The sequence below is a fragment of the Anastrepha ludens genome, chromosome 2 (assembly GCF_028408465.1).
Source record: "Anastrepha ludens isolate Willacy chromosome 2, idAnaLude1.1, whole genome shotgun sequence".
NCBI lineage: Eukaryota > Metazoa > Arthropoda > Insecta > Diptera > Tephritidae > Anastrepha > Anastrepha ludens.
This window is the reverse complement of record NC_071498.1, coordinates 23,019,497-23,044,698: the sequence shown is the minus strand read 5'-3', so window position 1 is coordinate 23,044,698 and position 25,202 is coordinate 23,019,497. Positions and strand designations below refer to the sequence as shown.

Here is a 25,202-nt window from a genome sequence, read left to right as displayed (position 1 = left end):
CATTGATCTCTTCTGGTCAACTCTCGTAAGGAGGAGATCAAACGTCTCTTATCTGGGTTCTAGAGCATAGGAGCATGGTGGGAAAAGAAATTGCTGATGAGCTTGCCAGGAAAGGATCGATAGAACCGGTTTCAGCTACCGCCATCACAGACGTCGGTGTCCCCTTGACTGTTGTTAAGGGAAAACTGCACAATTTCTTTCTTTAAAAAGCGCAAGACAGATGGAGTTATATCGTATTATGCGCTATCTCAAAAACATTTTGGCCTCAATACGACAGAAGCAGGACGCTTAGGGTGCTAGAGATTCCCCGCCATTCAATTTCTAAACTCATAGCGGTGGTCACCGGTCACTGGGTAATCGGAACTCATGCGGAGAAGCTTGGACTTCCGTACAAGCCCCATTGTAGAAACTGTGGGGATCCGACAGAGAAAACGACTGTTGAACCCTTTCTTTGCTAGTGTCCGACTCTGGCGACTAGGCGCTTAAGGCGCTTAAGGCTCCTTATGTGCCTTTCAGGAATGGCCTGAGGCAGTTCTCCAGTCTAGACCCCGTTTCTCTCCTTCACTACATCAACAGCACTGGATGGCTGTAGATGGATTTTCTTCCTTTAAGTTGTGAAATTTTTCGCAGGTAGTGGTTTACATTATGGCTGGTATCAAAACGGCACTCTAGTGCTAATTGCAGTATACCCGTGGTACTCCTGCCACCTAACAACCGTTCCTACCTCGGGTACCAAATTTAGTTGGAACATTTTCTAACCCCGGATTTTTTGTCGGATGTGACTCTATGGCATTCTGGGAATATTTTCCTCATTAACCCTTTACTGCTTGAATTAATAAAGCGTTGAAAAAGAAAATGTAAATGAAAGATATATATGGATTAAAATAGTTTTATAATACTTAATTTGTAAATAAAATTGAATCAAACTGCAATACCATACACGGGCCCATATTCGGTAAAGGGTTAAAATCAAAACCAATTGACAATAGATCTTATTTTGTGCTGAAAAAAAAAACATATTCATAGATTACTTTAAGGCAGGAATAGTGGCAGCCGCCGTAGCCGAATGGGTTGGTGCGTGATTACCATTCGGAATTCACAGAGAGAACGTTGGTTAGAAACTCAGTGAAACACCAAAATTAAGAAAAACATTTTTCTAATAGCGGTCGCCCCTCGGTAGGCAATGGCAAACCTCCGAGTATATTTCTGCCATGAAAACGCTCCTCATAAAATATCTGCCGTTCGGAGTCGGCTTGAAACTGGAGGTCCCTCCATTTGTGGAACAACATCAAGACGCACACCACAAATAGGAGGAGGAGCCCGGCCAAACACCCAAAAAGGGTGTACGCGCCAATTATATATATATACCTATATATATAATAGTGCAAAAACGAAAAATCATAGTTTCATTACATAAAAGGCAACAAGGTATCGGACGTTACACAATCTTTTGTGTTCTGTAATGATTTGAAAGATTTAATTAATTATTGGCGTACGAATAGGGTTTCGTATTGATGGTGGATTTAAAAAAAATAATGATGATGGATACACCTGTTTAGTTTTGTCACAAGTAGGCTCCGTGGTCCATCCACTGTTTGCTCGTGCGTTGTAGACAGACCTAATCCAGAGGTTCAAGTATTCAAGTAATAAGAAAAAATTTCTTCTACAAGCTGGTTGCCCCAGTATACATTGCAAAGTTTACCTTGCAAAGTTTACCATAAAACCTAATCAATAAAGCAATTTTGCGAACTCAAAGCCAATCGAAATTTTTCCTGAATAATGCAAAAGCTGAATATAATAATACAATTTTAGAGCTCATCGAAAATCTTCATCGAACTACTTTCTAGACTTTAGCAGAATTAGAACTCATATCCAGCCAGTGCCCTACATGCTGAACTAAAAATACGCCGCGAAAATTGTTGTTGCCTTTTCTAATTTTATTTTCCACCAACTAACATCAAGTGCAACTATTCGCCGCCTTTTACATTATCAAGTATAATTTAACTTTTGGTAAAAACTAATCAACATTCGAAGGTGGCACAAAGCTTTAATCCACCACATTTGTAAAATAAAAATCACGAGTCAGTTTATATAAAAAAATACCTATTGCCTTGTGACATTCATAGTATCCATATTTGTGAAGCCAATTTTTTATTTTTAGTATATTATCCAATAATATTTTGGCAGCACACACATTTGAAATAAGTACGAGAATTCATGTTTGTAAAGTTTTAAATTCCCTCATTAGCATGCAATAAGCAAATCGTTGGCAACGTACAGCAGCTATTAACCGTCAAAGCATACTTGCTTGTAGAAACCACCTAGAGCTACCACCGGCTGTCGTAATGTTTAAGTATGTACGTGTTACTAGTCATTACCAAGGGCGTATCCAGGGGTCCCCTATATGACCGAAATTTATTGTGTTTGAAAAAAGCTAACAAATTTATTGAACAAATATTTATAGCCGTTTAACCTGTTTTTACGATAGACGTAACCCATTGCCGCTTAACCAAGAAACCAGCGCAAGACTGAGGCTCTATGCTCCCGAGAGGAGTGAACAAGGACAAAAAAAATCGGATGCCCTTTACGCAATGCATTTACAATTTTCTTTGACAAGTATATTTTCTTCTTCTAGACAAACTACGATTTCTGCGTACTCTTATTGGCCTATCGCCTGGCAAAATTTGCAAGAAAACATATTTTCATATGATAATTCATAAACTACGATAATTATATAGTAAGTTGTGTATTTTCCAAACCGGATAAAGAAAAAAAGCGAATTGGTCTGGTGGTGAACGATTACAAGTCGAAGGACCTCTTGCCATCAAACAAACAGTCGGCGCACTCGCTTAAAGAGAATTTAGGAACCATCAATAACACCGATAGCAATGTCGCCGTGAAATCCCACGGAGAATCTCTCTGGCCAACAAGTGCTTCATAGTAGGAAATTGAGTAGTAAAGTCCTCTCTCGAAGAAAAAAACTAACACTTTATAAGGCCCTTATCATGCCCGTCCTGACGTTTGGCGCAGAATCTTAAACACTTGTGAACGTAAAGGACAAAATAAAGATTTATATCACCCAAAATCATTGTTTTTCTTAGTAAAAAAGTTGTTCAAACCTAAACTGGCTGATTAATTTTGCGCGTATAATTGGAGCGCACATCCTTTGTTGGATATTTGGCTTTATTAAAAATAGTAAATGTTCCCATAAAAAATTTAACTAAATTAATGAAATTTGCAAACCCCTTCCCCCCTTTATCGAAACATGGCATCGCCCTTCGTTACTACATATAGCTTTTATTGATTGTAGGGGGTTACGATCACATGATGTAATATATATATATATACATACAAATATGTGTATGTATGTACTTATATGATTGTCACAGTCTGGAACCTTGGCCTCTAAAACCAAAAATGTATCAGTAACGCGATAAAACAGCAACACTGCTTACACATCATTTGGATTTTTCCAGGCTTTTGCATTTACGCAGGCCAAAAATGAAATTTATAAGATACTAGCTTGAACCCGCGGCCCCGCTCGCGTAGGAGTAGTTTTGAGGAATTTAGGATATGTATATAAAAGAATTACAAACAATAATTTCATAGAAAATAATTTTGTTTTTAAAACCATAATATTACAATACCCGGCATCCGTTGCTATGCCTCGTTGAATAAAATCAAAACAACCAATCAGAAAAATATAAAGCAAAATTATTTTTATTAATTTTCTATCTCAAACCGTTTTTGAACTTTGCATTTGGGTCATAGTTGAACAGCTTATGCGGATTATGAAGTCTAGAGTGTGCTATAAATAGTGGGAAATAGGAAAAACTAAGATTTTTAGATTAAATTTAAGCAAATACTCGATTATTAATGACGAATGAGAGTGGTGGCGCGGCCTGGGGGCTGTGGGAAGGGAGTTCCATCATAAAAACATGCCTATAACCTTCATTGGGTGAAAATATGAATGTATAAAAATTTTTACGTCATTTGGTGTTGTCGTTTCGTTGTGATGCGCGGACAACGTACAGACATTCAGCTTTATAGTATAGATTAGGAATCATTTTCAAAATTGAGTATATTTAGACTTACTGATTTTCTTGGCTAAGTCAGGAAAACACTTATTCTTCTTCTTGATTGGCGTAATAATCGCACCAGTCGTTTCTTTCCAACGCAAATGAGGACTTCTTCCTAGCCAAAGTGGTGGTGGTACCATCGAATACTTCCTACGGTAGCAGACGAAGAGAAAAAAAAAGCCGGAGCGTTTGTATCTATTCGGACGATATAACCTAGTCAGCGGAAGCGCTGAGTCATTATTTGCTGCCTTAAGCAAATTTCCATCCTGTGGCCCAAGCTCGCCTAACGCCCTTTGGATGATCCCACTGACCGTATTGGGACACAGTCCTGACACCATTAACACCGCATCTGTGGACATGAACCTCCGAATGCTTTTCTGCTACGTAAAAATCTTACTAAAACCTTCTACCGTTAAGAAGCGGTATAATATTGCGAACTGCTAATGCCGACATTCGAATGACATTAAATTGCAAAATCACCCACCAATGTCTAATTGCAAAACCTAAAAATGGTAAAGTAAACAGAAAAGGCTAGTCGGCCGGTCTCCAATGAAAATCTTAGAATTCGTAATAGTCTCTTGATATATTTTCTTAGCTCAATTTATTCATTAATACATTACAGTGGCAGGGCGAGAATCCGTGTAGATTTAATTTAAAGAGATCAACCACTACCGGCAGAGAATAACAATGGAATTCCTATCACTGTCAAGAACTTTTTCAATAATAAAAGAAAGTACATACTTGTAATCGAAGCTATTTATGTTCTAATAGAGAAACTCGTTTATTGCCTTACAGAAAATAGTGATCCGCACCTACTGTGCCTCCACTACGTTTATCTCATGCATATTTACTTACTAGCTCGTTCGTTACTTTATTTGAAAGACACTTTCCTGACCAAATAATCCACGTACCAACTCGTCGACTGGTACGTACATACCATATACATATGTATGTTGCATAAAATAATGTTTGAAGTTTGTTTGAGAATGCGACTTCATTTTTATATTCTTTCAATGATTTACTTTGCATATTCAGGTACCCGTGTACATATGTACGTAAACATTACTATACATTTAAAAATTCTGCGTTTGCCTAAAAAGCTGCAGCGGCTGTTGCCTACTTGGCACTGGTACGATATGCATAAATATGTATGTGTATTCTGTCAAAAAAGTACCGGAAAATTATCATTTAAAAAGGTGGTTAGACGGCGTCAGGGTGTTAAGCGGCATCTGAAAAAGCTAAACAAAATACAGAAAGACAATACTTTTGGATTTGTCACCACGTTAGCGTATTCACCTAATATTGCTCCGACTCAAGGATTATAGATTACTAGGTTTGCTATTTTGCTATGGCGAAAAAGAAAATTGTGAAGAGAACTTTGGCTGTCATGCTACTTGTGGATTCGGCAAGCCGAATTCTGCACGATCATTTCACGTATTCACACACTCGTCCAATCAGTCGTTGTTCAGATGACAACAAAGTCTCGTTGGTTTATTTTTTTCCTTTTTCTTTTCTTTTCGTAAACAAGCCGCTTGGTGGCCACAAGTGACGTCAGCCCATCAGCCGATTCCAGCAAATTCGCTCAGAGCCGAATAACGGTCTGTTAAAGAGCTAACCTTTGGAATCTTTTATCCTGTCAAAGTTCAAATTACCACTTCGAAGAACCCGTTTTCAGCCGATAAAAAATATAAAAGGGAGTTCGCGGCGAAAACTGAAACCGATTTCTGATTTGTAATATAATATAATTTATATAAATTTATTTATAATATTTTTTCTTCAATAAATGGAAGCAAAACTAATAAAATGATTATACTAAAAGCAATATTTCACGCTATAATTGTCCTATTTGGGGAAATTGTATCAAGACACACATTACCATAAAAAATGAAGACACACATTGAAAATAATGTTGAAGCTCCCAAACCAAAAAGTTTCACAGAATCTCTAATGTTAGCCTACTAGAAAATCGTAGCACGAAAAATTCGGACAGATTTCAGTTATTATGTGGCATGCTCAACAACGAATATCCAAACTTTTCTCAAGATAATGATTTTTTATCAAATTCTATCATCTGGTCACTAATATAGAATATATCTAATTGGCGCGTACACCCTTTTTTGGGTGCTTGGCCTAGCTTCTCCTCCTACATATTTGTGGTTTGCGGCTTCATATTGTTGCACAAACGGGGGAATCTATAGTTTTAGGCAGACTCCGAACCGCAGATTTTTTTATTACGAACTTTTTAATGCAGAAATACACTCGGAGATTTGCCATTGCCTGCCGAGGGGCGACCACTATTAGAAAAAACTTTTTCTTTTCCGATGTCATGTACATACATACTTACATATGTGGCATAGAATAAGTTGATTATGTAGAAGGATTTTTATTTTGGTATGTTTTCCCTCCACATTTTTTTATATTGTAATTTGTTTTTATTTTTTCCCATTTAATATATTTCAGCTGAGTTACCATCTCTTTAATTAATTAAGTTTAAAATTTCTTTTAACATTTAAGTTTATCTCAATAACTTAGATTTTGCTACAATAAATATTTTAAATTTTCTAGACCAGGAACGGAGATGACGAACAGAACTAGCAGTTAGTGCTCCCCTAAATGAAAATATTGATTTTTATTGACCAATTACCTATACTTTTTTGACAGAACGTACGTAAAATAATTAAAAGTGCTTAACTTCCGGTTGATCATAAAGTCGACAGTAATAATGCCCCCTATTTATTATTTTGTCTATAAGCCAAAGTCACTGACGCTGTCAATATTTTTTATTTAAAAAGTCGTTGCTAACACTTATTTAGGTTTTAGAAATTTGTATTAAATTCCAAATCAACTATTTTCGTTATTGTATGTACATAAAATGTGACGATACTTTGTGGTAGCTTTGCGACTAAATTTTGTGCCTTTGCTTTATGAATATATCTTTTTAAAATGTTATAAAAAATCGAGAATTAATCCTTCTTTTGAAAGGTAAACTTTGTACATCTATGTCAATTGTGATATTGCTGCTTTTTCTAATAGCACATCACATACATTTTTTTTATTCTAATTGTGTTTTCGTTAATCAAAAGTGGTATATTATTTAAACATATTTGCTGAACGTAGTATTTTTGTTTCTTGAATACGGGGTAAGTAATATTTTCAAATTTTGAACTAAGGACCGTGGGATAACAGCGTCGCACAGCACTCGAAAAATGTGTAAAAAATAATTTCATTTGAGTTAAAACCAATGACATTTATGAAAATGTTCAACCAATACATTCGAACGACCGTCTCAACATGCCTATCTCAAAGGAAAATCCACAGAGACAGCTCTTCACGAGGTTGTAAGTGCGATTGAGAGGAGCATAGAATACAAGCAATACTCACTAGTCGCTTTTCTCGACATAGAGGGGGCCTTCAACAATGTCACCACAAGATCCATAATTGAGGCTCTTAACATGTTAGGCATAGACACAGGTCTCAACGAATGGATAGAGAACATGCTCAAAACTAGAATAATCATCGGTGAGGTAGGCAGCAGCACGATAAAACGCTCTGTCAACAGGGGAACCCCTCAGGGAGGAGTATTATCCCCTCTACTGTGGTTACTAGTCGCCAACAACATCCTCACCAAATTTAACCAAAAGGGAATTAAAGTGGTGGCGTACGCGGACGACATAGTGCTTATGGTTTCAGGAATGTTTCCAACCACAATCAGTGAGATTATGGAAGGAGCTCTGGTATTACTCAGCAATTGGGCCACGGACTGTGGTTTAAGCGTAAACCCGAGAAAAACTGAACTGATGCTATTCACCAAGAAAACCAAGGGGCCAAACTTTAATCTCCCAAAACTAAACGGCGTCAGCCTCACACTAACCAAACAGGCCAAATACCTAGGGGTTATCCTGGACCGCAAACTCAGCTGGAAGTCCAACGTAGAGTACAGGGTAAAGAAAGCGAACATAGCACTTTACACATGTAAGAGAATGTTGGGAAAAAAATGGGGTCTCCAACCAAAATTATCCAACTGGTCCTACACAGCCATTGTAAGGCCAATACTAACATATGCGGCACTAGTTTGGTGGCCTGCAACAGAAAGGAAATACAACAAAACTAAGCTGAACAAGATACAAAGAACAGCGTGTATCCTAACTACAGGAGCGCTTAGCACCAGTCCTACTGAAGCGCTCAATGTACTAACACATCTATTGCCATTAGATTTACACATTAAAACAATAGCTACTTGCAGCGCGGTGAGACTCAGAGACATAGGAAGCTGGACAACAAGGCCGTACGGTCACAGCAAGATCCTCCTACAGGGACCCCCGCTGCTCAAAAACGGATCAGACTACACAGTCCCCGACCTAAACTTCAAGAAAGGCTTTACGGTACGCTTCCCACCGAGAGCCGAGTGGAGCAAAGGAGAGGTGATTGGAAGACACGATATCGAAATCTATACCGATGGTTCTAAGATGAACTGTGGTGTGGGAGCTGGCTTCCATTCGGAGCCACTCAACCTATCTCAATCAATTCGTCTTCCTGATTATGCCACCGTGTTCCAGGCAGAACTTTTAGCATGCAAATCCCTAGAACTCTACAAGGTAGTTGGTGCAAGAATAGCTATCTTCTCAGACAGTCAAGCAGCTATTAAGGCCTTAGACTCCAACTACATTTCATCCAAACTGGTCCTACAGTGTAGAGAGGAGCTGAAACTGCTCAGCCATTGGCTTGAAATTACCCTGATATGGGTTCCCGGTCATAGGAACATACGAGGCAATGAGATAGCGGATGAGCTAGCAAGAAAGGGCTCAACACTAGACATAACAGAGGCGGTGGCAGTTTCCACCCCACTGAACACACTAAAAGCATCTATTGCTTCACACTATCATGCTTTAGCCGAAAGAAGATGGAAGCAAATACCTACATGTATCACAACAAAAAACACATGGCCGTCATATAAAATCCAAAGGACGAATGACCTGTTAGGATGCTCTCGGCCAAACATTTCACGGATCACTGCAACCCTTACAGGACATTGGAAAGTAGGGGATCATGCAGCTAGACTCAATCTACCCGTCAATCCTATCTGTAGAAGCTGTCAAGCGGAAGGGGCGAAGGAAAGTCTGTTCCACTATTTATGTGAATGTCCGGGACTAGCCAGGGCACGACTCCGATCCTTCGGTAAGCCTTTCCTACAGCAAATTAAGGAGATCTCAGTCATCGAGATAAAGGATTTGCTCCTATTCTTGGACCTCACTAAATGGATCTGACTTGGAAACAAAAAAAAAAAAAAAAAAAAACTTCATCATCATTTCACGAGATAGTGGTATTAAAACGGTGCTGGTCACTAATTAGGAGCATTTCAGCTAAGAAATGTTCAACCACCTCAACAACAACAACAACATTCGAACGAATTATGAAATAAGAATGTTTACATTTTTTGTTTTGGTAACTTAGCACACTTTATACATTCATACGTACATAAATGGCGCTACATCTTTTTTGTGTGTTTGGCCGAGCTCCTCCTCCTTTTTGTGATGTGCAGTTTTAAGCCGACTCCGAACGGCAGATATTTTTTTATGAGGAGCTTTTTCATCGCAGAAATGCGGAGATTCGAACCTACGCACTCCCGAATGGTAGTCACGCACCAAACATTAGACATTGTCTATGCTATATACACTGTGAATTTGTGTACATACATATGCATACCAAGACGAATTGAATGCTGAAGATGGTGTCTTCCCATAACAGTTACTTTATTTTCCGCGATTTAGAAAATTTTGATGTCAGGCTCCTTTCCAATACAAAACAAATACAAAATTAGAGGAAAATTACATGTTTGTGAAAATTGAGTGAATGACTTCGAAATTTTGTGATTTGTGAGATTAAAACTAAACAAACTAATGAAAAGGAAGTGCCGGCTGTTAAATTGAGAAAGCACAAATTAATATAAAGCCTCAAGATGCAGTTTATTTGCGCTTTTATGCGGAAGACGCCGTGGCAGGAAAATGTGTGTGTGTGCGTATAATTTCTTTTTTTGCTTTCGTCGACTTTTCCACCTGACATACATGTAATTTCCCTTGCTTTGTTTCTTTATTCATGGACTCTGACGACAAAGCGAACTCGGAACCTTATATCATCATTGGTCATACCTCATAAAACTGGTAAACTCGAGATCTTTACAAACAACTGTTATTTGTGGCAGCCCTTCTCCAGCGCTTTCAAGATCCGTTTATTGCTACTAGTTGCTTCATCTATTCGCCGCTTGTTAACACTTGGCGAAACGAAGAGGCTTTATGTCGTAGGCACCCTGTACTTCATAGAACTGGTATAAATCATTACATTCTGTGCTGCCTACTCCTTTTTTTGATATTAGGCAAATTTCATTCGACCGCGCTCATACAGGTAAACTTTTTTGCTTCAACTTTGCGAATTCTCTTTTGATGTTCCCGACCACACACACGCAACTTCGTTGGCTGAAATTTTTAGTATAAAGTCAACAATAAGATTGAAAAAAACGAGAACACAAAGGAAGTTGACAGAACACGACCATTACAAATAATGAATTACAGCCTCAGAAGTTGCCCTGTATAAACGCGGTCTTAGTAATGCTCATTAAGTGCTTCCAAGCAACCCCACTTTTGACAGCTCTTTTCCAATTGCCAGTGCTACCATTTTGTCTATGACTAGCTAACGCAAGAAGCATTGAAAGCGCATTTTATTTGCATTTGCATAAAATAAATTCAGAATAATTCGCCAAAAACGTCTTTATTGTAAAATCGAGAACAAAGTGACCCTTTGAAGCTGAGATCATAGTAATTTGTGACTGATAAAATAAATCCCTAATGCTGATTGAATAAATTTCGTCATGTGTGATTTACTGAAATGAGCTACCCCTTTCATATTAATTATTTCACTTGTTTTGACAAATAAAAGTAATAAAAAGATAGTGCGTCGAGAAAATTCTAGCGAACATGGGTCGCCGCTGTTGTATTGCCGGTTGTAGCTCTACTTCCCGATTACCAGAACATCATGGTGTCACATATCATTCGTTCCCTTTGGATCCAAGCATACGGTCCGTTTGGCTACGCAATACGAGACTTAGTGCCGAACGGCAAATAACTAAAAGTGTACTTGTGTGTTCGAGACACTTTCGTCGAGTAGACTTCCAGCCACAGCGCAGCGGAAAGTATTTACTAAAACAACGGGTGTTTCCTACTGTATTTCCATGGGGTAAGGTCGATCCTACTCAGGTGGAGTCTGATTTAGAAGATTTGAAAACTACTGCTTTGCCTACGAGTACAACCAATCAAATAAGTGAAGATGCTACGAAAGCTACAGTAGAAGCAAAGGTTGCTCAGATAATGGCTGAAACAGCAGTGCGTAACGCTGTAAAAGCATGTATAGTTAAGGACGACAGTGAAACTGCTTCAGCTGCTACAACGCCGGTTTCTGCATCTCCAGCTGCAGTAAAATTTGAGCCGGTAACATCGTTTAATTCTGGCACACGACTTGAAGCGCAGGATTTCGATGGTGTTTGGCATGCAGCCCGTGTTGTCGAGGTGGACAACGATGATCGTGAGGTACTAATAAAATTCGAACGTTCGGGTAAAATGAAATCAGTAGTTGTTGGTACAGAAGAATGGATTCCCATGAATTCGACACGCTTGCGGCAAAAAATTTCAACAAAGCCAATACTAGTTTTCGAGTTAGAAGAAAAATGTATGGCACGTTGGTCAGGCCCAAGGAAATTTCCAGGTACTGTAAAAAAAATCATCGGAAATGACATATACGAAGTTCTATTTGATGACGGCTATATGAAGAATGTACGTGCATTGCATATGAGCAAAGTTCTTCCTGTGGACGCTGAATCACAACCACCCATTTCCTCATCGACTCTTCCTATTCCCAGTAAAACACAGACACCAACCAACAATTCACAAGAATCTTCATGTGTAAAATCAAAAAAAGTCGAATCTCCTTTACCAATACAAACTAGTTCGTCCACTTCTAAGAAACGAACTCTATCGGGCGCTCGAAAGGATTGGCCTTTACTCGATTTGGCAAAACTGGACTTAAGTAAGCAAATAAAAAACATTCAGTGAAAATTAAATTTTAACATTATTTATTATTTTAGCTACATTAAATTTACCAGAAATACCACACGATGGCGAATGGACATGCCATTGGGTTAATGATCAACCAATTGGACGAGAGGGCTTTCTCATTGTCGGTGAACATCGAAAACCAACAGTAATCGTAGAGGATTGGCGTTTACCACCGGGTTGGGTAAAACATATGTATCAGCGTTCCAATGTGTTAGGAAAATGGGATGTCATATTAGTGACACCAGGTGGAAAACGTTTTCGATCAAAATCGGATCTAAAAGTTTTTCTCGAGGAGCAAGGTCAGATGTACAACCCAGACGTATATGATTTTAGTATTCATCGTCGGCGTGCTAAGGATATAAATGCATATGTTTTTACACCTGACTACACGCCACAACAGACACCAAAACCCAAACCTCTGGACACTACAATTGCTGCCATGGATGCGGCTTGTGTGAAAGAAGCGACGACTGTACTTTCTGTTAGTAATTCACAGTATATTGAAACACCAGTGGCCACTCCAGTGCCGCCAGCCGAACTTATGACTCCAACGTTACCCACAGATGACTTACCCACATCTGTTAAAGAGGAACTAGCTGGAAATCTTGATAATGCAACCGCCTCTTCTTCTCGTTCGGCAGATGCACACTTTCCCGCTGAAGATGGTTATGGTAAGTGTCAAATTTTGAGTAACAATATTCAAAATTCTTAAGGAATAAATAAAGTTGTATTTTTACTTTAGCTTACATAGGTGGACTAAAAGTAGAAATAATCGAAAACCTTTTCCGATGCCCTCAAGAGGGTTGCCTGAAGAATTTCCGCAAAGAAGATCATTTACAAATTCATGTAAAGCATTATCATCAGGACTTAATAAAGTATGCTAGAATAACAATTTTATTTCACTGATAAATCCTAATAAAATTAATCTTCGCAGACTGTTAGGCACGTGTCCGAAGATGCTTGAGCTGGCAGAGAAGCGCACACATACTAAACCCGACCAGCATGAGCCGGCGCCACGTAATCAAATTCCCAATCAGCAATTCTTTGCTAAACTTCATCAACAAGATTTGCTACAAACTCGAGCACATCGGCGCAGCGGTGGTATAACTGCTGTAACGACAGGCAGTGCCTCTCAAGCTGTAGTGTCTTCTCCCGAAATGAAAAGTGAAACTGAGATCAAGAACGAATCAGATGCTGATCTAGAAATGTCACATATATCTGTCGGCCTCAATGATACTTCGCTTAATAGCTCTGCCCAAAATAGTCAAAATAGCACAATGATGGATATTTCCGGCGCCACAGTCTCATCTGTGGACGAAAATTTGGCCGATATATCGGCAACATCAGCCAAGCGCTCGCGTATGTCACAGAGCAAGCGTTCTCTCGGCTCACGTAAAAGCAATCGCCAGCGTACAACGCGTCGTTACTTAACAGCTGCTCAGGCCACATCAGGTGGATCGCTGCTACCAGTGGTAACCGCTGACAGTAGCTTTGGTGTGTCGGAATTTGAAGAGACACGACACTCCTTCAACGCAACTCCCGATGCTAAAATTGCCGATCTGGGAAAGAAACATAAATTAACGGGTGCCCCAGTTACACCGATGAGCAGTCTAGATTCACCTGTAACTGCCGATTCAGGATCATCGTCGTTTCCACCATTATTGGCACCAGGATCTAATGAAACTGAACCTACGGCCGGCACAACTGTTAACCAACCTCAGTACATAAAAGAAAACGGTGAAATCATAAAGATAGTTAGCATGCGCCAGGAAGAAATAATCAATTGTCTGTGCTCGTATGGCGAGGAAGACGGCCTCATGATACAATGTGAACTGTGCTTATGTTGGCAACATGGCATTTGCAATGGCATCGATAAAGAAGTTGATGTGCCTGATAAATATGTGTGCTACATTTGCCGCAATCCACAACGCGGTCGGGAGTCAATGCGTTTTAAACACGATCAAGATTGGTTGTATGATGGAAAACTACCGGTGGCGAATTATCACATTGCAAACCCCAATCTACAGAAGCGTTTCGATTTTCTCAAAAAATCGCACGTGCTTACTGGAAATTTAGTAGAGCTAAGGCGTTTTATGCATTCACTGCGTATCAAAATGAACATCGTCAACAATCGTTGTCATCCAAAGTTGTACTTGTGGGCTAAAAAGTGGGAGGAGGATTTAGTGTCACAACTTACCAAGGCAAATATAAAACCCGAGCAAGATATTAAAATCGAAGATATGGATGTTGAAATAAAAGTGTTGGATCAAAAAGAAAAGACGACTCCATCAACACCGCCTGCAAAGAAAATAAAATCGGAACCTACCACACCGTCACAACCCATTCCAAATATACCGCAACCGGAAGCACCCATCGATCCAGTCGAATGTCAGCATCGATTAATGGAACACATAAAGATACAGCAAAGTTTAGTACTGAATCGTTTAGACGATATTGAGAATGAAATGGACGGTGAGTATATATATGTTAGTGTGTTTGAAAGTGCTTATGTATTCAACAAGTCTGCATTACAGAACTGGAATGTCAAGACGATCTTTTCGATTTAAAAGACGGTGATTTTAAGAGTACGAAAGAAGTTTTGTCTACTTTCATTAAAGAGTTGGACGTAATGAAGCAGCTGGCTAAACTAAATACTTTGGAGAGTACTAAACAATCTGTAAAAAACACATTGGCAGTTAAATAATTATTTGTGGTGAAAACAATTTCAACCATAAATGCATTAAATTTTACGCGGATTTTGTCCAAATTCAATAAATTTTGCATATTTTATTTGCGTTCTTTAATCTTAACTTTTGACAAAAATGAAGTTAGATATTGCTTTAAATAAAATCTGCGTGTTTGGTTAATGATGGGTAAATTCATTTTACTATTGGCATAGGCGGTACTGCAAGTTGGCATAGCTGAAACAAATTTATGCATCCACTTGAGTATTTTTCCTACACCTAAGGAAAGAGCGGCCGACTATCGACTTTTAAGGCCGAAACCAAACGGAACATTTTCAAAGGTCCAATCAAAATCATAATACATCTACAAAATTCATGATTCATTCTATAATTGAATCATGTACAAAATTGATGTGTACTTTCACTACAAACATATATAAATATAATATATGAAATCAGTTTTAAATAAAAACATTTTTTAGTGCATACATATTTTTAAATTATTTTTCCATTGTATATTTGTTAGTGCAAATTTGTTACTATTTACTTACTAAAGTGACTGCGGGTCATACGGAAGGACGTTTGCTTTGGCCTTCCATATGGCACTTTCACATTAATTGTGTTTATACGGGTCATATATTTTATATTTAAAATGTAAATTTATATTTGAGCCTATACTTTAGGGCAAAACTAAAACAAATGTGCTCCAAGAGCTTACGAAGTGAGCAGCCTTGTTTTAAACAAACAGATATTGTAGGCTCTGGAGCAGTATTCAAAAATGTTAGTTTTTTGAAATTTGGAATTAATTAAAATTGAAAATTAAGATATGTTTGACTTTTTTGGCGATACCGAACCCAGCTTTTGTGGTCGAAGCCACAGTTCGGTTCTGCACCTTACCCACCACAGAGTAGGATGATAGATTATAAGGTTTAGCCGAAGCAAAATCAGGAGATTAACTTTGACTGTTACATCATAGAGTATTTGACAGAGATAGAGGCGAATGAAGTAAAAACAAAATGTGTAAGGTGGGGGGTTAGTTAAATACAGGCATAGTTAAGTGCAGGCCATAGATTACCAGGTTAGGTAGTGCCGGCTGATCTGTAAACAGATATCAGACCTCTAGGGTCCATTGTGTTCTGTGAGAGCGCTGTCAAAATGCGCTTTTTTACAATGTACAAAATACAGAAAGAAGTTTGGGCTAACCGGAGCAGTACTGCCTGCTGCCACTTCTGTATTGTATATCGCTCCACTGAAAAGTATTTTTTTTAATAACATCTGTGAGCAGTAGTAGTCGGGTTCGAAACCTCCGTCATGAAACACCAAATTATAAGAGTTTTTTTTAATAGCGGTCACTCATCGGCAATCAATGACAAACTTCCGAGTATATTTTAGCCATGAAAAAGCTTTTTATGCAAATAAGAGGACCTCGGCAAACTTCCAACAAAGGAAACACCCACCAATGATTATTATTAATCCATAGTGAGACTTCCTCTAACTTAAGGGGTTAGGGATAGTCAGAATTTTCAAAACATTGTATTTTTTTTGCATTTTCTTAAAGTCTGATATCTTAAAAATATTGTGTGAAAACTTGAAGTGAATCCGACAAATACTTTTTGATCGGACCGGATCGTGCGCGATGGATTTTTTTTTAACAATTAATTGTGGGTTTTTTTCTCGAAAATCTGAAAAATATTACCTGAGGCCGCCATATTGTTAATTTGTTTTAAAAAAAAGCTTCGGTCAGGTACAGGATTATCTACTAATAAAACTAAACTAAAGTAAAGTTCCATAGATTAGAAAACGAGTTGTTTTCTTTCGACAATTCAATTGAACCCAAGGCGAATCTATTAAAGATGATAGCAGTAACTCAGCTGATTTGTTTTTTCTTCTTTCGCCGTGTACATACGGATGTCAGTACAAAATTAAATTAGTAAACGAACTTCGTAATTTGAAATTATGCAATAAATTTAGAAATAAATATAAATAAAACATTTTTAGAAATAAATAAAATAATGAAAAAGTGCGAAATTCGTTTTAAATAAATAAATCACTTCTTTGTTTTCTACTTTGACGTGACATTCTAATGTACACAATGTTGTTGTCAAAATATGAGTTTTTTTATTATTAATTAAAATGTTCGTGTTTTGCTTTTACATTGTAATTGTTGCATGATTTTGTTATGAATTTTACGGAATACTATTAAGGTTCGCCGTTAAGGATCTGCAGAGGATTCAGTGTCAGTGTCATCTTGTTTGAATTTAGTGACTGGAAATAAATCATATTAGCTTTAGCATTTAGCCATTCTGGCAGAGCCGCAAACAAAAATCGTGTTGTGGTGAATACAATGATGTCTAACCGATTGACTGATGACCACTAACATATGTTAACTGTGTTTGTTTATGTTAGTCCTGACGAATTTATGACGCTTGATGTGTAAGAGTGGATTTGAGTTAGAAGCGAAATAATAAATTTTTCTTCTCAATAATGGAAAGAAGCGGTATGTTCAACATCCAAAATATATAGCCCCAACTCAAATGCAATCGATACCAGAGCATCAGACGTGAACCACGATGTCGCTACAGAAGCTCATCACTTATTTGACTGCACCTGTGGAGAAAAAAAAACAAAAGAAAGGAGTAATTAATAGAAATCGAAGACAGAATTTGAAAGAACAAATGTACATGCATAATTCTTCAAATTGCTTAGAATACGTTCACATATAAGTAGATTATCTAATTTTTCGTGCTTAACTCACAATCCGTAATTAAAAAACGCGATTACCCATACAAAAAAAATGCTCCACCGAAATCTGAGATTATAAAATAGTCCTAGATAATTATCACTTTTTTTAAATATAGGGTTTTTTAATAGGTGCCCTTCAACTTTTTTGCGATAGGGAGGGCGAACAACGCAATATTTTTTATTTTTCGCTTGTCATTTGTAAACTTCATTAGTATACATTTCATCATGGAACGCTACACACTTGAGCAACGATTGCAAATCGTGCAAATTTTTTATGAAAATAATCGTTCTGTTGCTGCTACTTTAAGAGCATTACGGCCATTTTACGGTCCATTTAACAAGCCGTCCCGTTTTGGGGTTATGTGAAGTCATTGGTCTACAGTAACAAGCCGGCGACGATTTGTGAGCTCAGAGCCAATATTGAACGCGAAATTGCTGGAATTTCGGCCGATTTATGCAAAAGAGTGGTCGAAAATTGGGTTCAACGATTGGACTTCGTAAAACGTGCACGCGGTGGTCGTGTAAAAAAAAATCGAATTTCATACTTAAATGTATATGTTCAAACTCGATAATAAAAAAAAAATTTGTTAAAAAAGTCAAACCGTTTGTGTTTTATTCAAAAAAGTTCAAAAGTTGAAGCGCTCTTACTGAAAACCCCTATACAACCCAGTCGATATTTATTTTTACAAGTGTAAAGAGAATCGTCAAAATAAAACTAAATAAAATGGACGCCGGCAAAGAAAACAGGATTGTAGACATAATTCTAATAAAAGTTTTGTTAAATGTTATTAATTATGCAATCATATCACAGAGAACGCGTGTGTCCATAAACCTTTTGTTCTCTTATTACTTATTATAAAATGTAATATCGAACCGAATGCATATTACTGCCATAACTTTTTAACATAATAAAACAAAATTACCCATCACCAGCCATAAAACCAAATCTAGAGCATAAGCGAAAGTTCTCTCCCAAAGAGACAAGGCAAAAAAGTTAAAATTTGACATTACTTGCAAAAAATATATAAATTTAAAAACAAAAAACACGAGTATACAGCGTTTTTTGTTTTTAAATTTTGCATATAGTCATTTCTGACTAAAAACGGCAAAAAAAAAACAAAAAATTCATAAAAAATAAATTTGTTTGCCCACAAAAAGTTCAATCATATCGAACACTAAATGCAAAAGTGTCACAACTTGAAAAATTCCAAATGTTCAGGGGAGACGAAAAACAGTTTCTATAAAATTTATTGTAATATTATAGTCAAATTAAGTTCCATAAATAATACCAGAAGAAGCAAAAGCCAGGTTTGCTGAAGTTTTATTGATTTTATATTTTGATTGAGGAAATAAGGGATAATTTTGAATTACAACTGTTTCACTGAATTTTTTTCATTTGGCTAGTGGTATTGTCTCGAATTCTGTCTGTTTATTGTACTCACTTTTTTCACATAAAGAGACACAACTTCAATTAACACACCACACAATTTTATATTTATTGCAAATAGCTACACAACTCAAAATAAGACTCTTTGTGCGTAACAAAATTAATCCTTCATTGTGCCCATTTACACGATGTCTCCTCTGGAAGGGAAACATATTGTTCGGGGGTGAAGGACGGCCGCGGAAGAGAGAAGGGAATTTGTCTCCTGTACTGGCGACACGCTTTGTGCTTCTTATTCGTATTTCCAATCTTAAAGCAATTTTTGACAGTTGCTTCATTCGTTTTCTTCTTTCGTGGAAGAAAGTTCTAAGTTATGTGTTGGTTTTCAAGCAAACGGAAGATAACAACGATGACAAACATACGAACGCTGCTTGGGAAATGCACAATTATTTTTGCTAGTAAAATAGTATAATTTAAAATAGTTATGGGACATGTTTATGTTGATTTCTAATTTTTCCCTGCATTTCTAGATACTCAGTTTAATTTTAAGTTAATTATTTACATATGAAGTATTTTTAATTTAATTTTTTTTATTCAAGTATAAGAATTTATAAATATATTTCAATAAAAAAAAAAACAAATTATTTATTATTTAACCAGTTTGCATTTTTCATTCATATATTTAAGAAACTGTTGTCGAACGCTCTCTGCTTTACATGTAAGCGCGTGCTAGAATACATCCGAACCAGACGATGCTAAAGTATTAAATGTCAAAATGTCGCCGAAAACAATTTTGCTCGTGTGTCCGCGAATGAGACATGAAAAGAGAATTTCCAGTGTCTCCCTTCCAGATGTCTCCGTGTGTAAATGGGGTGATTCTTAGACACATTGACACAACAAAAAATAGTGCCATTCAGTCTTCAACAGACATAACGGTACTTTTCCAGTGAAAGTAGATAGTAATGACAAACATTTTTTCGGATAGTTAGAGATGTGCACCATGAGTTAGTTTATGGGAATCCAAGTGTGGTACAATTGGCTTAATAAATGTCTGAGTGCTGAGTGCTGCATTTGCTAGTTGTCCCGACAAAAAAAAATGTAGGGAAAAAAATCGATTTGGAAAATTTTTGAGATGTGAATCTTTTATGTTTAATGCTTTCAAATTTTTTAATGATGGATAATTTTTGCTGGTAAAATTTCTCCAGCAAAAAGCCAACGTCTGACCAGCATTTAACTGTCACTTTCCTTTCTCATTTTGTATGTGATGGATTTTTTGTTTACGTTATCGAGCGCCAACTTGCAAAAATTAGGAATATCCATTACAAATTTTCCTCCTCTTATATCTACTACATTAATATTTAAATACATGAATATGAAAATTCTTAATGAAATACACTCACCACAAAGACTAGCTTTGAATTTGAAAGCCATATGATTGAGTTAAGTCCAGATTCGAAGAGACGATGTACACTATTGAATCAATTTACATGCTTCGCCAGTATGAATTTTTAGAATTTCGCCGGTTGTCTCTGTTTTGATCGTTTCGATTTGGAATGTGTCTTCTGTATGTTTCACTTCCATATGAACTTTTCTGATTGTTGGCCTCTCCGTTTCGAGAAGAAACCATACTGGTAGTGTTCGTTGAAGATTGCACTAATTCCGGAAAAAATGGTTTATCCAAAGATTGCCTAGGTTTTATGCAAGCGCTTAAATTTCCATATCTGATTAAGTAATTATTTTGCTGGATAGTCCTTGCAGAAAAGGGATCGACTACAACTATAAGCTCAACTATGGAACCTCTCTGTACTCTCTCGATTACATTCCACTCCTGTGTGCGTAGACCTTGATTTTGCAATCCGATCACTGCCAACAGATCTTCAATGTGTATGTTTCTTCCTTCAGGTATGTAGCCGACAAAAACTTGTGGACGAGGTACTTGATCCTGATCGACAACCGCTAGAAAAGCCTCATATGGTCGCAAAGTAGGTACTCTCTCCCTAAACCATTGAGCTACTCTCCTATCGTGAATGCTGTATGCAATCCACCCGGGACGAAAAGTACAAGTAGCATATCGAGAAGCCAAGTCAATTCCATCATTTTGAGCTGCTTTGGTAATGAAGTACTGTATTCCTTTCAGCATTTCCGTTGGCCAAATAGATACAGGGAAGTCCGGTGAAATTACTGCTAATTTTATGCCCACTGAATCTTCTTCTATTCGATGTATTGGGATAGATTCCAAAAATGGTTGTTCCCGTTCTACGTCATTATACCGAATTGTAGGAGAATTAATTTGTGACTGGTCGCAGCGTGCATCTTGTTCTTGTATTTCGTTGGGATTAATCCTTTGCTGTGTGTGAGTTGCGATTTCGACACGCGACCTTCCAGAGTACACCGATGAAGTATTTAAATTTGTTCCAGTTTCACTTCTTGTTATTTGGCGATTTGGTAGCGATTTGTTGGTATTCGATGTTGGTGGTTTTCTGGTAGTAGCTTTGGGTTCTACGTGTATACCCCTCAAAGAAAGCAAAGTTTTTTTAGTTTCCCACGGACTCTGACAAAGAATTCTAGCCTTATCAAGATGAACGCCTCTAGAAATCAATTTCCTGAAACGTTTTCGCGAACCCCCTCTGACTTCTATTTCGTCTGAAGACGATCTAACGTTTGCAAGTTGTTCGCGAACAAATCGTTTCGCTAAAACACGGCTGAAGGGTTCTTGGCATTCACCTGCCTCCTTAGCTAAAGGGATGGCTTCTTTCAAAGTAACTCCTTGTGCAAGAAGCCGCCTTAATATATCACGTTGCCGCTCAAACTGGAAAATTGTATTTACATCGGCTTGACTGTCATTATTCTCTTCAATGTTTACTACGCCTCTGATTTCGTCTAAATGAGCATTTTTAACCTTTTGAAAGAACTGAGCAGATTCTTTGACATTATGAGCCATTCTCTTAGCTTCGCCATGTTTAACCCCTAATGCAATAAGTTTCTTGAATCTAGTGTATCCGTTTCCTTTGAATTCACCACGTGCCACCGGTATTCGAGAGCTACGGCCTTTATTGGCCGGTTTTTTTTTTTTTAAATTTGTATTTGAAGACATTGTTGTTCCCACGAGTGTAGGGGAGTTGATGTCATTCGTGGCATAGCCCCAATGTACCACGAAAAGGCTGGATTAAACCAGAGGGCGCCAGGTATCCGGAGTCCACCGTTCAGAGACACACTTACGTAGTGCCATTCATCCCGAGGCACGGTACGGCTAACACCTGGGATTACGGGTTTTATCGAGTTTTCCTCTCTAGATCCGCCATATTTTGTAAAAGCAGGGACACCTCGAGCAGGGTGTGACTCTTCGCCACGTATGGACGGTCTTAGGCATTGAGCATACAATAAACTCTAGCCTTTGGTTTCATTAAAACCTTGCCCCCATCTATGCATCCCACCCCACAAGGGAATTGCTTTATCTGCCGATTAGCAGAGTTTTTTCCTGTAATTTATATTTATAGTTAATAAGTTGTAGAATTGTATATGAGTTAAAACTAAAACAATTAAAGCCAAATCCGTTTAACTGAACCTACATATATTTCACACATTTTAAAAATGCGTACGAGTCTTGCAGTCGATCATCCCGATGAGCTAACATAATTAACATCTGTCACCGATACGATTATTGAACTTAAAATTATATATTAAATAGCGGTATTAATTTATTGTTGTTGTAACAGAAGATATATTACCCATAGAGGAAATTATCTAGTTGGTTGTGGATCGACGAATATTGGCCACAATATTAATAATTTGAGTTCGACTTTTAACTCTGAGCAGGTTGCGAGTAAGAGACGTATGCCTATTAATTGTTGCCCTCTTCCGCGAGTGTTTTCATGGCAAGTGTTATGGGCCCTCCAAAAAGAGTCTGTTGCGGCAACGCATTTTACCGGCAGCTGAATTAGTTTTCTGTATTTATATATATTAGATAGATTTTCACATCCGTGCAGTACGCCCTTCTGGATTGAAAAAAAGTCAGCCAACTTAATTTGACAATCGGGCATCTATCAGCTGAAGAAACAATGATTTGTTCGTATGCGGCAATACCTTCATGGTGTAATCCTTATGTGTTTCGTGCGTATATACGAAGATCGTTGCAACCTGCAAAGAGCTACATGATGCACTCGTCAAATGTTCGGTCCACAAGTAGATTATTTCATAAGCTTCGAATGTGGTCCATACCAAATTCGAATTGACTGAGCAGTCATGTTTGCCATTCTTCACGCAAGACCAACTGGAAGCCCTACAATATTCAAAAGAAATAAAACATAAGACAAAAACCGTAATGGGATAGTTTCCTTTGCTAAATTTAATTATGTTCACAACTTTTCGATGTTATTCTCAAAACACTAAGCATTTTGTTTATATAGTTCTTGAATCTGCTATGGCGACCAGCGGTGAAAAACACATGGGCCATATTTTATCTAAACTAGACAACCCCCAGAAATACAGTCAATCTGACTCTGACCCCGAAACTTGGTCTATTAAAATTACGAGATTATGAAATAATCTTTAATTGATTTTACTTGAATTTTTTAAAATTCACTTGTTGAAGTTGAGAGGACCTCATGGGCAAGTACCAGAACGGAGTCCTGGAGGTCAATGACTTTTGGAACAAATACAAATATTTTCTCCTCGCGACAAAAATATTGATATATCATACTCTATATTTTAAGAAGCGAGACCGGCAAAATTCTTGAAAACTTAATTTCAACAAACCTCTCCATAATAAATGTAAGCTCGAATGAATATGTAAACATAAATGAAGTGCTGGACGAAGTTGAGGAAATTAAAAATTATAGACAGAATTTTAATTTTGATTGTCATATACTTTTTTTTGTTTTTTTTGTAGTAAAATTAAAAGGTATTGGGTTTTTCGGAAATTTAGAAACTATTGCCAATAAATAACGCCTTAAGATTGTAAAATGCGATGATCAAGCCTCACTTTGAGTATTGCTCTGCCATATTAGCTCTGGGTTCAGCAAGAATGAAAAATATTTTATTTTACTGTGCAATATATTGAACAGAATGATTAACAGAAATAGTCGACACATTGAATGGCCCAAAATCTGGAAAAAAAGTTTTCCGTTACATTTTTAGACCGAGTCACACTCCCATTACGTGTCGCGAACACTTGTTTTCTAATTTCTGTATTTTCGTCATCTCTCGTATGCGGCCGCGGAACTCTGCATCTACATGTTTAGATTTGGTAAATAAAAATAATGTTTTGGTTACGCATATTAACTTTGCATTACTAAGTCGTTGACAATGCTCACTTTATACGTCGCGATAGTTCTTGTTTCAGAGATCCGTATACACTAAAGTTATTGTATTCGTACTCTATCCGGTTTGATATTGGAGTATGCTGTTTTCGTTTGGAAGCCTTATCACCAAATTCATGTTGCAACTAGATTCTTTTCTGGTGACAACAAAGATCAATGATTGAACGGAGATAATTAGAGACTCGAAGAGAAAATTATCCACGGTAAAAAAACATGTAAAAATAAACAAATTTTAGTACACATTCGGTCCAATTTTGAGAAATAAAAGTATACAGAAATAAAATGCGCACAAAAATATCCCACGGAATAGTAATTAAAAATTACATTAAGACCATTTTGTCATACAGAAGGAGAAAATGGGGGAGCAAAAATAAATCACGTTAAAAGGGGATCAACAAAATTTCATATGAACGCAATGTGAAAAATTTTCAAACATAAATTTTAGGTAATGCAAAATTGTTGTGCTATTATCGGCGCCGCAGTAATACTCCAACTTATGGCGCCTAAATGCACCGTTTTGTCTGGTTTGTTGTTTACCGTTATCAGTTATCGTTAACGCAACCTGCATTAGATGTGTCCAATATTTTGTTTAGTTAGACAATTTGTATTATTTAAAGTGTTTGGAAAAAAATTAACACAAAATGGGGTCAGGTAATCACACAACAATTGAAGAATGAAGGGTCATATGGCAAATGCATAAAGCAGGGAAAAAAGTGGCAGAAATGGCTCAAATTTTGAGCTGTTCACGAAAAAAAAGTATACAATGCAATTAATTCAGTTGCTGTTAACCCTGAAATACTGACAAAAGGCAAAACTCGGAAGCCAAGACCATGAAATGCCGATGCGCGAACGGATGCTGCCATTATAAGGATGGTGAAAGTTGATCCTTTTAT

General features: G+C 37.4%; 2 protein-coding genes across 2 annotated transcripts; one reads left to right on the top strand and one right to left on the bottom strand.

Annotated features, from left to right (window-relative positions):
* The first annotated feature begins 10,740 nt into the window (after positions 1-10,740).
* LOC128865178 (uncharacterized) lies at positions 10,741-15,048 on the top strand. The gene is made up of 6 exons (XM_054105271.1): positions 10,741-10,943; positions 10,977-12,152; positions 12,211-12,852; positions 12,924-13,056; positions 13,116-14,653; positions 14,716-15,048. Exons 2-6 carry the CDS (start codon positions 11,048-11,050, stop codon positions 14,883-14,885), a joined length of 3,588 nt encoding a protein of 1,195 aa, XP_053961246.1. The 5' UTR covers positions 10,741-10,943; positions 10,977-11,047; the 3' UTR covers positions 14,886-15,048.
* A 1,664-nt stretch (positions 15,049-16,712) lies between these two features.
* On the bottom strand, positions 16,713-22,423 carry LOC128865185 (uncharacterized). Its single transcript, XM_054105283.1, has 2 exons — positions 20,392-22,423; positions 16,713-17,472 (listed from the first exon to the last, which is right to left on the bottom strand). The coding sequence occupies exon 1, from the start codon at positions 22,083-22,085 to the stop codon at positions 20,475-20,477; it is 1,611 nt and encodes a 536-aa protein (XP_053961258.1). The 5' UTR covers positions 22,086-22,423; the 3' UTR covers positions 16,713-17,472; positions 20,392-20,474.
* Positions 22,424-25,202: the final 2,779 nt, after the last annotated feature.